Raw genomic sequence first — 16,289 nt, forward strand, 5'->3', positions numbered from 1 at the left:
ATCATAATCAATATATTTGATCATATTAATTGAATTTCTGACTTTTTTGTTTTTACTTCCTTGACAGTTACTTGTCTGTTTCTTTTTGTTTTTTTAAATTATGTGGACTATGCTTTCTTTGCTTCATTCTCTGCAGTCCTTTAGAAGGTTTAACTTGTCTTTATAATTCTGCCTGTGGTCACCTAGAGTTTTTATTTTTAAACTTTGTCATATATTTCTAATTTTATCAAAGTCACTAGTGAAAGTAATATTTGATTTTGTACTGTGCAAAATGAACAATTTAACATCCACATTTATAAACATACATTTATATTTTTATCCAGATAGTTCTTATTGTATTTTATTGGGAGTTTTTATGTTTTCAGCATTTTGATTTTCATACAAAGTTGGGAACTATTAGCTTTATTACACTGTAACCTGAAACCCTGTTTTATTTCCTTACGGAGACATAGAAACTCTTTCACGATCCGTGATGCTCTTGATGACAAGGGATCTAGATTTTTTAGATGTGTGTATGTATATATACACACACATACGTGTTGGGGTGTGTGTATATATACATACACATATAGACATACATTGGTGTGTGTGTATGTATGTATATATATTTTTTCTCCCCCTCAGCACTTGAGACAGCCTTCTCCTGTAGTTCCTGCTCTTCAGAACAAGATTGCAAGCAAACTCCAAAGACCTCCTTCAGTTGACAGCATTATAACTTCCTTTATTCAGGTATATACTCTTTCTTTTGATTTATTCATCTTCGCTAAGTTATTTTGGATTGCGGGTATTGAATGAGATTTTCTCATTCATCTTACTTAGCTAGATTACATTTTTCACATCTGAAATATAGATGATGTTTACATTGATTTGTCTGTTGCTTCAGTTATAAATGATAATACTTGGTGCCCCAAAGTCTAAATTCTTTTGACAGATTATAATTTAGCAAGTGGTACTTGTCCAGGCCCCTCAGGAAGGCCTTTTCTCTGGTAATATGTCTTCTAGCTAGCTGTAGCTATGCTAATAAAGTCCCTTATACTTTAGACTGAGCTACAATCAGAAAAGCGCCGGGAAAATGTTCCAGAAGGGTTGATCCTTGAGTTGACTCTTGAGGAATGAGTAGGAATTTGCTATAAAGAGGAGGAGGAAGAGGGACATGCAGAATCATGGCGGGCACTGTAAGCCAAGTGGCATGCGTGGAGAATACATGGTTTGTTCTGGCCTCCTGACACCTCACCAAATGGCAGAGGAGGTGAAGGCCAGAATGTATGCAGGATGTTGTAGGGAGTGCTAAGGGGTTTGACGTTATTCCATAGGCCAGTGGATATTAAACAGGCTTTTTACCAGAATAGACAAAGAAACGTATTAGAATGTCTTCCTCAAGCCCACCCTCTGAGATCTGATTTGGTAGGTCTGTGGTAATGTATGGGAATTCATGGTAATATTTTAAATAGGAGAATGACATGGCCATGTTTGCCTTGCATAATGTTCTCTCAGGCAGTGGTGGCATGAAGATATATCATGGAGGCTGGGCGAGACTGTAAACATGGAGAAAAGTTAAGATGCTTTTGCAGAAGTCCAGATGTGACTTTGAGGACCTAAACGAAGGCAGTGATATTAAGAACTAAGTAAGGGTGACAACTTTAAGATATATTTATGAGATACAGATAGTGCTGTTTATTGACTGTGTGTGATGGGTAGGAGTCAGTGACAACTGTCAGGTTTCTGGTGAGGGTTCTATAGAGTAGGTAGCTGAAAATACAGGTTGTGGGCAAGGAAGGCGCTCTGCACTGGATTTATAGTTTTGGAAACTACTAACATTATTGCTTGTCTAATTAGTATGATTGTCTAGGATGTGTTCAGGGGAAGTAAAGAGGGCTGAGGATGGAACAGTAGGGAATTACCAACATATAAGAAGCACAGCAAGGAAATAGGGAGAGTGGCAATGATATCAGTTGCTACTGGCCAAGTAAAATACAGGCTTAAAATGCCCATCAAATGCATCACTGACGGATCACTTGGTAGGAGATGCAAAGGCTGTGCAGTGAGGAGTGAATGGGAATAAGGAAGCAAACACCATATGCACTGCACATACTGTTTTTTAAAGAACGGCTATGAAGGAAGAGAATGGACAATAGATAGTGAGTGATGAAGGGTGAGGTAAGTTTTTTAAAAAATGGAGAGATTTTTAAGCACAGGCTGTTAGGAAGGTGGTTGGAGAGAGGAAGAGGGTGGACAAAAAACAGTAATTGATGGAGGAGCTGAGAGTCACTTATCAGATACAGAGTACAGGTGAAGGGATTATCTTTGGATGGGGCAAGGCCTCTCCCATTGCAGTGGGAAGAAAAAATAAATGTAAGCAAGCTTATAGATAGAGTGGTGGGGAGTTTGGTTTCTCTTACATATAGTTACTTCAAAATAATTCCTCTTTTAAAGCTTCTGAGTAGGGAAGACATACTGAGTGTCTCTTTGTTGTGATTGTTAAACAGGAAAGTTCCATGTCCAGGGCACAGTCTCCTCCGGTACCTGCCAGGAAAAATCAGCTTCGTGCAGAAGGTAGAGTTGACTGTTAAACCTGTAATCTAGACTGTTTCTGTTTTTAACTTTTTGTTTTGAAAAACAGACTCACAAAATATCATGAAACAGTATAGAGAGGTGCTGTGCACCCTCTCCCCAGCTTCCCTCAGTCGTGCAATATCACAACCAGGAAATTGGCATTGGCATACTCCACAGACCTTCATCAGGTTTCACAGTTTTCACATGCACTAATTTACGTGTGTTTTTGTGTGTGTGTAGTTCTATGCATTTTTATCATGTATAAGTTGTGTAGCCACCACACAATCAAGATACAGAACTGTCCATCACCACATAGGAACTCCACTGTGCTGCCCCTTTATAGTTACACTCCCCTGTCCCCCTCCCAAGAATGTTTCTTACCATTTGAAATTCCCATATTATCAGAAATGTGTTTGTGGGTCTTAATGATGTTCATAAATATGATCTATATATATAAAGCATTAAAAATAACTTTCATAAAAATGTCACTCTGAGCATTTTAGCTTTATGATAAGTCAGGTTATGTTTAATGTTTAACCTTTTATTCGTATACATGTCTTATTTTTCACTTATCAATGTGAATTCGCAGAGGAGAAAAAAAATGTAATTATGGAATTATCAGAAATGAGAAAGCAGCTTCGTAGTGAAGAGCGGCGTCTGCAAGGGTGGTTGCTGCACATGGACAGTGAAGATGAAGTTCACATAAGGCAAGTTTAGAATTGCATTTTTTTTTCTTTTTGCGGTACGCAGGCCTCTCACCGCCGTGGCCCTTCCCGTTGCGGAGCACAGGCTCCGGACGCGCAGGCTCAGTGGCCGTGGCTCACGGGCCCAGTCGCTCCGCGGCATGTGGGATCTTCCCGGACCGGGGCACGAACCCGTGTCCCCTGCATCGGCAGGCGGACTCTCAGCCACTGCGCCACCAGGGAAGCCCTAGAATTGCATTTTTTGTTTGTTCTTATGTTCTTTTCTGTCAGGATAAGGAATCGGAACATATCCAGTAATTCTACAGTTTTGGAACAGGATTAATTTATCATAAAGCCACATCTGTTAGAATTTTACATGCTTGAAAAAGTTTTTAACCGATTATTGGTGAAATTGTAATGACTGAAATAGCCTTTCCCTCCCCCCAAAAGAAATCTAGTTAAATAATTACAGTCTAGTGAAGGGACTCAGTATAACTAATTCAAAATAGTGTATGATTTTTTTAGTATGTTTGCAGTATGTGGTAGGTTTTCTTTCTTTTCTTTTTTGGCAGAACGGCTCTTTCTTTAATTAGCTAATGTGCTATTTAATTCACATTCTTCAATTTTATGTAGATAACATTGCCTTCATAAAACATTTCTTCACAATTGTAAACTCTATTCACTGTGAAAATATGGGATATTTAATGAATATTGATTTAACCTAATATAAAATATTTAAGCAGAGAATTTTAATTGTCCTTCCGTACTGCCAGTAATATATTTATGGCGATGGTGATGACAGTGGTGGTGTTGATAGGAGGAAGAAAGAAAAAAAAGAAGAAAGAAGTAGCACTTTCTTGAAGGCAAACCAAAAGTGTCATCCCTAACCATGGCATCTTTAATAGGATTAGTGAAAAATCAGTATTGGGAACAGGCCATTCTTCAAGCTCTATCTTTAAGACAGTTTGCCTCACTACAGAGAAATCACTGAGTGAAAGATAATTGACTAAATTGGGACTCATGTACAGAAGGCAGACGGATGCAGAAGTTCCTTTGTAAAAGCTAATCTAAGTGATAAGGAAGCCCAAGATAGGAAAGAGATGGTTGAAACAAGACTAGAAGAAGACATAGACTAGACAATTATAAAAACAATCTCCTTACTTTCCCTTTCTCGGTCTTCGAAAAAGTCAGGCATAGAAACTTGATCCTTGAGAGGAAACTGATAATAGGAATGGAAAACTTCAGAAATGGAATAACCATTCCAGCAGCAGTGTATTGTTTTCTGAAATACTTATTTTCCAGCAAAATAACAGACTACCAAACATTTCTGATCATTTTTGCCAAAAGGACTCATAAATTTTCTAAAGCAATATTCTTCAAACTGCAGGTTGCAGTCTTTTAGTAGGTTGTAAAATCAGTGCAGTGGGTAACTACCACACTTTCTTTAAAGGGTGTTTATCTAAAAAAAATAAATCATTTATTTTGCCATAATTTTAGGTTATAGAAAAGTTGCAGACATAGTATAGAGAGTTTCCATACACCCCTCACCTAGTGCTCCCTGTTGTTAACGTCTTACATTCCCAGAATATGTTTGTCACAACTAAGAAGCTGACATTGGAACATTACTACAAACTAAATTCCAGACTTTATGGATTTCTCCAGTTTTTCCATCAGTGTCCTTTTTCTGTTCCAGGATTTAGTCAGTACAGGGTACCACACTGCATTTAGTTGTCGTATCTCCTAGTCTCCTCTATTCCAGGACAGTTTTTCAGTCTTTCCTGTTTTTCATGATTGTGATAGTCTAGAGGGGTATTGGCCAACTATCCTATAGAATGTCCCCCAGTCTACATTTGTCTGATGTTTTCTCATGATTAGCTGGGGTTAAGGAGTTTTGGAAAGAATAGCACAGGGTAGCCTTCTCATCACATCATATTGGCAGGTATGTGACATCCATATGATAGCACTGGAATCACTAAGTTTACCACACTGGCAAGAATTGAGAGGTGGTGGGAATAAGCTCCATCTCCTGGAGAGGGGTTATCTACATATATTATTTAAAATTCTTCTGTAAGAAAGATTTGTCCCTTCTCCTCTATTTATTCAGCCTTTTATTTATATCACTGTTGTCTCATGTATATTTATTTTGTACTTTGGGTTATAATGTTATTTATAACATTATAACATTATAGTATTATGTTATTTATGTTGTTGCTCAAGTTGTTGCAACTTAGGCCATTGGGAGCTCTTTCACGTTGGCTCCTGTATCTCTTTGATATGTCCCATCCTTTTGTTTCTTGAGCACTTTTTTACTTTCTGTTACTGCAAGATGCTCCAGGCTCATCTTGTATATTCCCTGTCCCCTGCCCTGGAATCAGCCATTTCTCCAAGGAGTCCTGGTTCCTCTTGGAGAATGGTATTTAAAAACCAAGCTCTTGGTGGGCAGAGCTAGATAATATATGTATATATACTAAGTCATAAATATTATCTGTAATTGTTCCTGTGTCTATCAATTTGTGTACACGTTAAATTCATACTGATATTTCTGACTGTAATCCAGGATGTGGTAGGATTTTAATGTAGCATAACCTGCCTAATTATGCTTTGCTTAGATTTTTGTTGGCATTCTCTAGGCATGTTCTGGCTAAGTAAACAAGGTGAGGAAATTTCAAGATACAGACTGGCTAGGTAATGGAATGTTAACCCAAGGTGGTAATTTTCAACAAAGAATTCTTCCATAGTAGGTCAGCTACTCCTTAGTAATAGAGAGGTCAGTATAGTTTTTCTGTATTTACTTTCAAGATGTTATAAATGCCTTAACTTTTGCAGCTTTCCATATTCCAGACATGCATATTCCATTAAATCTAATGGATCATTGACTTTTTATTTATTTTCTTTATTTTCATTCATAAACTGAAGACTGTGCTCTCTTTTGGCAAACCAATGTAAGAAAGAGAAGCCAGGCAGCTTTTCACTTTTCTCATTTGCAAATCTTACACAATAATTTCCACCCCATGAGATTCTAGTGAAGAATAAATAAACGTATGTATTTGAAAGTACTTTGTAAATTCTGTGTGCTAACTTAAGTTAGATAATATATGTTAGAATTACTATCATTTAGCAAGAATTGGTTAAATACATTTAACTTCGGTGTAGTGTTCGATATGTATTGTGATCAGAGACATCTCAGTGTTGGTTCTTTATTCCAGTTTTACAAATAGTTTCACAAAAAGAATCTCTTATTCATTAATTAATTCACCATATTATTGAATTCCTAATAGTGCTAGGCACCCCCAGCTCACATGCAAAGAAGAGCTAATAACCTAATTCGTAACTGAACAGCCTACTTAACTATTAGCATTAATGGTATAGAGGAGTCCAATTTAATGGCCTCCAAAAGCCTTTTTAGTATTTGTTTTGCATTTTAATGAATCTCTGTTGCAGTTCCTATCCCCCTAGGTGGTTCACTATTAGAGGTCTATGTCAGCCTTGACAAGGTGATTTTGTGGCTTTGGTGAAACCTTCCCCACAAAAGGAAACCCCAGGAGAGCAGGGGGCATTGCCTGTGGGGATCCCAACTCTTCCCATCTAGGTGCTTAGGGAAGATTTAGTGAATAAAGACATGAAGGCAGGAGTCTGGCAAACTTCTAGCTTAGAGCTACATTTTAAAAAATAGAGGGGACCCACCTAGGGCTGAGGGAAACAGCAGCAAATACTTTATTTTCAGGGCCGGAGATACCATCTCCCATCCCTATTTTCTATTATCATCACTCCCCCAAAGTCCTAGCAGAAAACTCCCTTACTAAGCTACCTGCCTATTTTGCTAACTTCCTAGGTTAACAAAGGAAGAAATATTCTTCCAGAAATAGAGTATTAATTAACTAATTAGGTATCAAGTTCCTGGAAAGCCCACTGTAAAATTAGTTGGGGGACTGTGGATAATACCTATTATTTTGGGCAGCATATTTATGCTGTATTTCTCTGTATACTTTATGTTTTAGGCTGAGGGGAAGGTAACATTTATTGAGACCTAGTACATGTCAAGTACTATGCAAGGTACTTTACAATATATAATTTCATTTAATCTCATGCTCACAACAAGACTAAAAGGGTAGACATTATCTGCGTCTTACAGATGGTGCAGTCAAACTTCTAGTAAGTAGCAAAGCTGGTCTTTGAATCTTGGTTTCTTTGACCAAAGGCTAATCTTTCTACTACACGAACATTTTAAGGTAAAGCTAACTCATTCTGTTCTTCCAATAAGATACTTTGCTTCTGAGCATTTTGAAAGATTACAATGACCTTATAAATACCGTTTTTTAAAAAAAATTAATTAATTATTTATTTTTGGCTGTGTTGGCTCTTCATTTCTGTGCGAGGGCTTTCTCTAGTTGTGGCAAGCGGGGGCCACTCTTCATCGCGGTGTGCAGGCCTCTCACTGTCGCGGCCTCTCTTGTTGCGGAGCACAAGCTCCAGACGTGCAGGCTCAGTAGTTGTGGCTCACGGGCTTAGTTGCTCCGCGGCATGTGGGATCCTCCCAGACCAGGGCCCGAACCCGTGTTCCCTGCATTGGCAGGCAGATTCTCAACCACTGCGCCACCAGGGAAGCCCCCCTGTTTTTTTAATACGAGGAATTGAAATAACAGCTACTCGAATAAATTTTTATAATATATTGTGGTGAAAGATGCCAAATATCTTGTATAGGGAGTTAAATGTCAACTCAGATTTTCTTCCCAGAAGACACTTTTATCATAATTTCTCATTTTCTACAGGAAAAGGGAAAGGAATCCCATGGATGTATTTGACATGGCCAGACATCGGTTACAGGCTCCAGTCAGAAGACAGTCACCTAAGGGCCTAGATACTACTACTTTTCAGAATATTCATGACTTTAATGAGCTGAAGGATAGAGGTGAGTAGAATGCTGCTATTTTAATGATACAGCAAGAGTGTCCTACCCACATTTAAGTATCTTTAAAGACGTTTGTATCCTTTTTCTAAAGTAAAGTTTCATTTATGGTATATATTTTAAGTGATGATGAATGAAACTTCTGTGTACTCTAGTTCTCCAATTTACCAGTCTGGTGGATGGACCTTTAATTTGGCTAACTATTTTATTTTGGAGGGCATACAGCTCTTAAAGCCTCAGGAGTGGATTAGATCAGTAAAATAGTGTGAAGAGTGGCACCTGACATTGGGTGGAGGATGGACAGCCAGATGAGCTTAGTAAAGAGGCGGAGAAGGCAGAGTCAGTGACTGGAGGTTAAGCAGGAGAATGTGGTGTCCTGAAAGCTGAGGGAAGAGAGTGTATCGGGGAGGAGGGACCATGTAGAATGAATATTGGAAGGTGTCAGTTGGATCAGAGGTCATTGGTGACCTCAACTAGATCTTTTTTGGTGGAATTGTGGGATCAGAAGCCAGTTAGCTTTGGAAATGAGGACTGAATAAATAGGAAGCAAACTGTTAGAGGCAATGAGCAGAAGAACCCTTGGAAGAAGGGTAGCCGGGAAGGGGAGGAACACAGGGTCTGGAGCTGGAGGAGCTTGTTAGGAAGCTGATGTGAAAGCTGTTACGGGAGGAAGAGGCTTACAACATACGGGAGGGAGGGAACGTCGTTGAAGAGAGCAGGGTCCCTGAGTAGAAAGGAGGAAATGCAGGACTTTTGAAGGAAGGGAGTAGAGAAGATTTGATGCAGCCACTTAGGAGGAGGAGAGAAAGCTTATTAGGGAAGTAGGATTGCCAAGGTAACAGAGGCTTGGGAGACTGAGAGGAACCAAAATGTGTGTTACCTGTGATTTTTCTTCAGGTGCACTACCAGAGCGGCTGTTGGGGTAGAGGGGGCGAGTTGTTGCATGGTGGTTTTATGACCTATACCACATGAATCGGAATTTACACTTTTCTTCTGCTTCTTCTTTTGTTTTTAATTTTTTTTTTTGCTGTATGCGGGCCTCTCACTGTGGCCTCTCCCGCTGCGGAGCACAGGCTCCGGACGCGCAGGCCCAGCGGCCACGGCCCACGGGCCCAGCCGCTCCGCGGCACGTGGGATCCTCCTGGTCCGGGGCACGAACCCGCGCCCCCTGCATCGGCAGGCGGACTCCCAACCACTGCGCCACCAGGGAAGCCCTGCTTCTTATTTTTAAAAGTAATATCTATTTTAGGAAGTTTTGAAAATTTAGAAGGATAGAGGGAAAAATCACTTTACTCAAATCACCTAAATATAAACACAATTAATATTTTGTATATTTACTAGTCTTTCTGAGCATAATTAAAACAAAAAAATAAAATAAAAACTAGATGTAATTATATGTTATTTAATTTTCTTTGTTTTTTTCACTTAGATATACATGTGTCATCAATTATATATACCATAGTTATGTTTTTATTCTATCATTTATTGATTACTTATTATATGCCAGGTATTATATTAAGCCAGTAGGTCTCAGGGGACTTCTTGAGGTCAAAACTATTTTTTTTTTAACATCTCTACTGGAGTATAATTGCTTTACAAAACTATTTTTATTATAAACTAAGACGTTATTTGTCCTTTTCATTTTTATTCTCTCCTGTGTGTACAGGTTTTCCAGAGCATATACGGCACGTGATGACTTCACTGCTCTGAAGCTAATAGAATATGTTTTTGTATTAATGTTTTAAAAATTTCTTAGGTTTAATTTCTAATATGGTGTGTGTGGGGGGCAGTAAATAAAAGCTCTTTGGGGTCCTTAACTTTTAAGAGGGTAAAGAGGTCTTGAGAACAAAAAGGTTTAAACCGTAGAATTGAACCATTCATTTCCCTGTTACCACACTTAGTCCTCATTGATCATATGACTTAGTTGTTGATGTCTCTTGTTTTTATAGAGAGGAAAATGAGTCTGGAAGTGGGGAAATCAGGCTCCAATCCAGGTTCATGTGTCTAGAGTCTCTTCTGTTAACCTTGCTCTTAATCATTTTCTAATTCTTAGATATTCAGTATGCTTCTCATTTCCCACTATTGTTACCAAATCAGGTCTGGCTGCTTGTCGCTTAAAAAAATCAGTACTCGCAAAAGTTGTTGGAAAGGAAAGTTGTTTTTAATCACAATGCTGACAATCTGGTGAGATGCTGGACTCAGTGTCCCCCAAAAACCATCTCTGAAGATTCTGCTGGGCCATGAAAGTTTTTAAAGGGAAAGGCTTTCATCATTGGGATGGGGGTCAGAGTCATCGCCCCCCCCCCCAACTGTGTGCAGGCCTGTCGACTACTCATGATCGTTCTTTAGATGCTATTTTATTCACACAGTGTGTGAGATTACTGAAGGGGAAGCTAGGGAAGAGATCTGATCATCTGTTAATTACTTATTCTTCATTTCTACTTTGATCTACAGAAAGAACCAACACATTAGGCAAGGTATTGTGTGATCAAAAGATTTGAAAGGTGTGCTAGAGCTGGAGATGAGGAGAGCATGGGGGTGCCTGGTTTAAGGTTAGTGACAGACAAAGGGGCCTCCTGCAGAGAGCTCTTTCTTGCCAAAAGCTGCTTACAAATCCCCACTTGGCAGAACATCATTCCATTTCGGTGGGATCATGCATGAAGGTCTTTGTAACTTCTTCATGCTGACATAGGGTGCTGTATTCTTAGAGTGGAAGTTGTCGGCATGGGTCTGTAGCATCTCTTTGCTGGCAGTTGTAGTTGCCCATTTACATATATGGGCAGAACAAGCGACTGCTCAAGGTGGAGCAGTTTATGTCATGGCTGCAGTCTGATCATCATGCAGTCAGCTTTTTCCCTCTGGTGGCAGTTACAGTATCTGTAAAACAACTCAGGAATGTGCATCAGACACTGAGTCTGTGACTCTGTTGTCCTGATCATTAGCCGCTTGAGCCTGCTCCTTTGTGACTCAGGGAGGCCTGGGAGACTTCAGCTTCTCTATAAACAAGAGGCATGAGACAAGGAGGGGCCTTTGTACTTGGGTTGGGGGCGGGGCATAGGGTTCTGATTAGTTCCACTGTGGATCAAAAGGAATAATATTGGCAAGACTTTTTTAATGTGTGAACTATATTTTTATTCTTAAGATTTAAAAATTAAGGTTTAACGTTTTCATTCTGATCAGTTGATAATTCTTGAACTTGTGGCATAATTCTTGAACTTGTGAATTCTTAGACTGTCATTTCCTGCAGAAACGACATCCCTCCTAAAGCTCCAGGCAGCCTGCATTTATCTTTTCATTTTTTTTGGCATGATATTTACAAATATTAATTGGCCAATAACATTATGGTTTCATTTTTCCAGTGTATTTTAGGGATCGGCTGTGATTCAGTGTCTGATGGCTGCCTGAGTTACAGCCATCTGAATAATTGCTTGGATGTACCTGCACATAGTGGCAGGCTCTGGGTGGCATCTTGGGGGAGTGGGAAGGTCAGGATGGAGAATGTGGCAGTCAGCTGCTGCTTGCTCTGGGGGCTCCCTTATAATGGTAATAAGTTTGTGAAAAGGCATTTATTTAAAGAATGTTAATTTTGTGTTCATTAGTTTTATGATGATGTCCTTTGACTTTGCTGATTGATGTCTCATTATTTATATTGTTCCTGTTTATAGTGAAGTTTTATAAAATCTCATTTGGAAACAAGATTTAACTTGGTTATATAACTTATTTTTGTACCAGATTCAGAAACACGAGTTGATTTGAAATTTATGTACCCGGATCCTCCAAGAGATTATCATACCTTAGAGATTCAGCAGCAAGCCTTGCTAAGAGAGCAGCAGAAGAGACTGAATAGAATAAAAATGCAGGAAGGTGCTGAAGGTAAGAAATAATCATTGCTATTTCAGTTTCAATGGGTTGTTTTTCTGTTGGCTTTCTCAGTCTCTGGTATTGATTTCAATCCGAGGCAGGCTCCCTCCACTGGCAGCTGCACACTCACATGCCCCTTTTGGCCTATAGTCCCTGAGAAGAATAAGTCCCAGAGAGGGCTGTGATTGGCTTGACTGGGGTATGTTATTTGTACACGGGAGGGGTCCAGCCACTCATGATAGCCAGGAGGATTGAGTACCTTGACTAGGCCAGGTGGTATCTGCACCAGGGTGAGGAATGCTGGGCAAACACATCTGTGTCCTATGGGACATTTCTCTACTGTGTGTGTTTGTGAGTTTTGATATAGCATAAAATCTTTAAAGCTTCAGACTGGGCTATGAGTATATTTCTTTGTAATTAGCCAATCAGCAGATACTTACTGAGTGCCTACTATGAGCCTGGGTAGTGACCTATATTCAGGGTATATGGTGATGAATGAAATATGCCACTGCTCTCAAGGGGCTTATACTCTGTTGGAGAATTTAGATGCTTAAAAAGTGTAAGTGTGATGAATGTTGCAAAGGAGATATCTAGGGTCCCTTGGGAGCGTGTAACTGGGGGTGGGGTGGGCAGGCACCTAGAGGTGGAGTGGAGCTAGTGGCCTCAGAGAACATCAGTGGGCCCTATTGACCCGGGTGTCCTGCATGACCTTCACACATATCTCACCAGCTTTGCCTGCCTTCAGGCCATTGAGTGCAGCCATGGAAAATGAGTCATAAAAATGCAGCAGTTAGGTAACAAGAGTAGAAGGAGATGGTCCTAGCAGTTATTTTCAGGAAAATTCAAAACCCTACCTTATTAGCAGGCTTGTCTGACCTACAGAATCTGAAGAACCTATTTTTGACTACATGAGTATCACAGGAGCAAGTGATGTACCACTTTAGGCCCTGATTACAGATCAAGGCTTCAGTAAAGACTGACAGAGAAAGTCTTCCCTCCATCTTGCATAGAATTTTTAACAGTGGTCTCACTGATCACCCTCTGACAGCAGAGTAACCCAAAGTCTGTGATAAACAGTAGGCATATCATCAGGAGGGAAGAGAGAAGCAAGTACAGTCTTCAACCTTTACACCCATTTTGGTGGCATTTTTCCTTAGGAGACCCAACTGATGATCTGATCTGGTGTGATCTTGGCAACTTGCTCTGATTAGCCCAAAAGTAGTCCCCATGTGGAAATAGGTCCGTTTTGGGACTGAGGGTATCCGTCCCCTACAGCAACTACCCCATAACTTCTATCAAACACTGTGATGACTTAATTCATAAGAATATGGTTTAACTATAAAGCAGTCAAAAATGTGGGTATAAAATATTTTAACAAGGAATACAGGCTATCATTGGCAGCCTATTTATTCCCAAAGGCAGTAGCTAAAAGGATAAAGTGCACTATTGAGAGGAACACATAGGAACCCTGGTCATATCAGAGGGGCCTTTGGGATACCTGATCCAAAATCTTTGCCCCGGAACCAGGTGCCTGGTTTCCTTCAATTCCACGTGAGGGAGTTAACTCTTCTCAACAATTTTCTACACAGATTGTAGAAATATGAGGGGAGATGGTTATTTTTCTATAGACATCAGTTTTAAATTCACAATGATTTTACTTTTTATATTTATTACACATGAATGGGAGAATTTTATCCAACTAGAATGGATTGGACGCTGGGTTATATTTATTAATAAACAAGTAGTATCTTAAAAAATTCTGAAATGTGATCATTGAAAAGTAATCTCTAGTAAAGAGTTAATTACAAAAGCTATTGTATTTTTTTTTTTTGTGGTACGCGGGCCTCTCACTGTTGTGGCCTCTCCCGTTGCAGAGCACAGGCCGCGGACACGTAGGCTCAGCGGCCATGGCTCACGGGCCCAGCCGCTCCGCGGCATGTGGGATCTTGCCGGAGCAGGGCACGAACCCGTGACCCCTGCATCGGCAGGCGGACTCTCAACCACTGCGCCACCAGGGAAGCCCTACAAGAGCTATTCTAAAATTTTTGTTTTTAAAGTATTTTCTAACCTTTTAATTTGGTTTTGCTCTCCATTGGCTACAGTTGATTTGGATGCTGTACCAAGCACTGAAGTACGAGACCACAGAATGGTAAGAAAACAGTTATAATTTTTCAAGCTAGTTTTTGGGTGATAGAAATTTTTAGGAGTATGGTAAGTGAGTATTCCAATTTTGAATTCTTCAGGAATATTGAGTTAAGAAAGAATTTAAAACTTGTCCCATCAGTGTAGTGGGTAGGTAAATAGATATTAGTGTAATATGTAGAGAAAGCATATTGTAATAAGAACAAGACTCTAGGGCTAGGCTGTTCAAGTTAGTCTGTTTTTAGCTGTGTGACTTCAGGCAAGGTATCTTTGCCTCAGTTTCCTAATCTGTAAAGTGGGATGATAGTGTTTATCTCTGAGGGTGGCTGTAAGATTAAAATCAATATCTGCAGGCACTAAGGGACAGGCCTAGCATGTAGTAATTTCTATATAAATGTTTAATAACTAAATAAAAAGTAGCTCAAAGGCTGTTGTGAGGATTAAATGAGATAATATATTAACAGCCCTTATAGGGCCTGTCCCATAATGAGTGAGGTCAGTTATCAGCAGTAGTGGAAGTAAGAGTCTATAATACGTGTAGTGGTGAGACCTATCAAGAAGATAAGCAAGGTAAGGGCATAACTCTTATCCTGAGCAGGTGACTATCAAGCAAAGACTGAACAAAAGGAAGGGGATGAGCCAGTTTTCATTCAAGAAATATTTGTTAAATACTGTGGACCAGCTAATATTCTAGGTGTTTGTGGGCACAGGAGTGAACAAAAGGAACAAAAATCTTTGTCCTCTGAGGGCTTACTTTCTAGAAAGAAGGAGAGACAACAGACAAATAAAATACTTAGTATGTTGAATTGTGGGGCTCTGGAGAAAATGATAGCTGGGAAGGAGGCACTGGGAGGACTAGAAGGAAGGGTTTACAGTCTGAAGGACAGTGAGCAGGGAAGGCCTCACTGTGAGTGAGTAACATTTGAGAAAGGACGTCAGGGAGGTGTCGTGTGAAATATCGGGGGACACATCTGGAGGAAGAACCTCCCAGGCAGAGGCCCCGGGCAGGAGTGAGCCTCATGTGTACTAGGAGGGCAGGAGTCCTGGGGAGCCTGGACCTCCAGGAGCAGGGGTGGGTGGGAGCAAATGAGGCAGAGAGCAAGCGCTGAGCAGCAGAGCCTCAGGGAGCCTTAGGGTGTTGCCTTTTATGCTGTGAATGTGATGAGAGGCTTCCAAAGTTTCGAGCAGAGGAGTGACATGATTGGTTTCATGTTTTAACAACTGACTGCCATTCACTGAGAATAGACTGAGGGGGACAGGAGACTACTGCTATAATCTAATTAAGAGATAAGGTGCTTTGGCCTGGAGTGGGAGCAGTGGAAGTCAGAAGTGGTTGGATTTACTTTGAAAGGAGATAGGATTTTTGACATTGGATGTGGGGCACGAGAGGAGTCAAAGGTGGACTTCAAGGTCTTTGGTTGGAATTGCTATTTACAGAGATGCAGAAGCAGGAAAAACGGGTTTCAGGGTGAGGGAGAAGGTCAGGAACTTAGTTATAGTCATGGTTAAGTTTGAGATGCCCGCTAGACAAATCGTTGGAGCTGGTGAGTGGATGGATAAGAGAGAGTTTGAGGAAAGACTGAGGTTGAAAATAAATTTAATCTTCCCCCACATTAATGATACAGGTAGTATTATCCCCATTTTCAGATTATAAAAGTAAGACTCAGCTAGGCTGTTAGTTGCCCAGCGTTACCAGTTGGTAGCTGTCGGTGCTTGGTTTTGAAGTGATGATGATGATAACAACGTTGCAGTAGCAACACTCTGTACGTGCGCGAGGTACTTGACATTTATTTGCTCTGAAGTTCACAAGGTATGCTTATCCCCATTTGACATAAGAGGAAACTGCTAGCCATGGCCACACAGCCAGTGAGCAGAAAAGCCCATGTCTGAATGTAGGCTGGACTCTGGAGCTCCTCCCTATCCCTGTACCACATTGCTTGAGATGTATGGACACCTTTTCTGAATACCCTGTAGGTTTCTCTGTAGGTGGCAGCCATATTTCTCAGTGAAAAGATACTGAAATTTAACTTCTGGGATTTTGATCAAAATCCTGGATTAATAACACCATATTTTGCCGAGTAGAAACTGAGCATAAGCCAACAGTTTAACATGGCTGTTACAAAAAAAAGCTAAAAAATTTTGGG

At 40.2% G+C, this 16,289-nt stretch overlaps 1 protein-coding gene across 1 annotated transcript in view; it reads left to right on the forward strand.

Moving 5' to 3' along the window:
• Positions 1 to 16,289, forward strand: part of CSPP1 (centrosome and spindle pole associated protein 1) — a 110,339-nt gene that overhangs the window by 81,611 nt on the left and 12,439 nt on the right. Inside the window, exons 23-28 of the mRNA XM_007448498.1 lie at positions 625 to 729; positions 2,487 to 2,553; positions 3,143 to 3,260; positions 8,006 to 8,145; positions 11,875 to 12,015; positions 14,106 to 14,152. Of these exons, the coding sequence (XP_007448560.1) occupies positions 625 to 729; positions 2,487 to 2,553; positions 3,143 to 3,260; positions 8,006 to 8,145; positions 11,875 to 12,015; positions 14,106 to 14,152 (618 nt within the window). The remainder of the gene's footprint in view (positions 1 to 624; positions 730 to 2,486; positions 2,554 to 3,142; positions 3,261 to 8,005; positions 8,146 to 11,874; positions 12,016 to 14,105; positions 14,153 to 16,289) is intronic.

This window comes from Lipotes vexillifer, unplaced genomic scaffold (assembly GCF_000442215.2).
Source record: "Lipotes vexillifer unplaced genomic scaffold, Lipotes_vexillifer_v1.1 scaffold815, whole genome shotgun sequence".
NCBI classification, from domain to species: domain Eukaryota; kingdom Metazoa; phylum Chordata; class Mammalia; order Artiodactyla; family Lipotidae; genus Lipotes; species Lipotes vexillifer.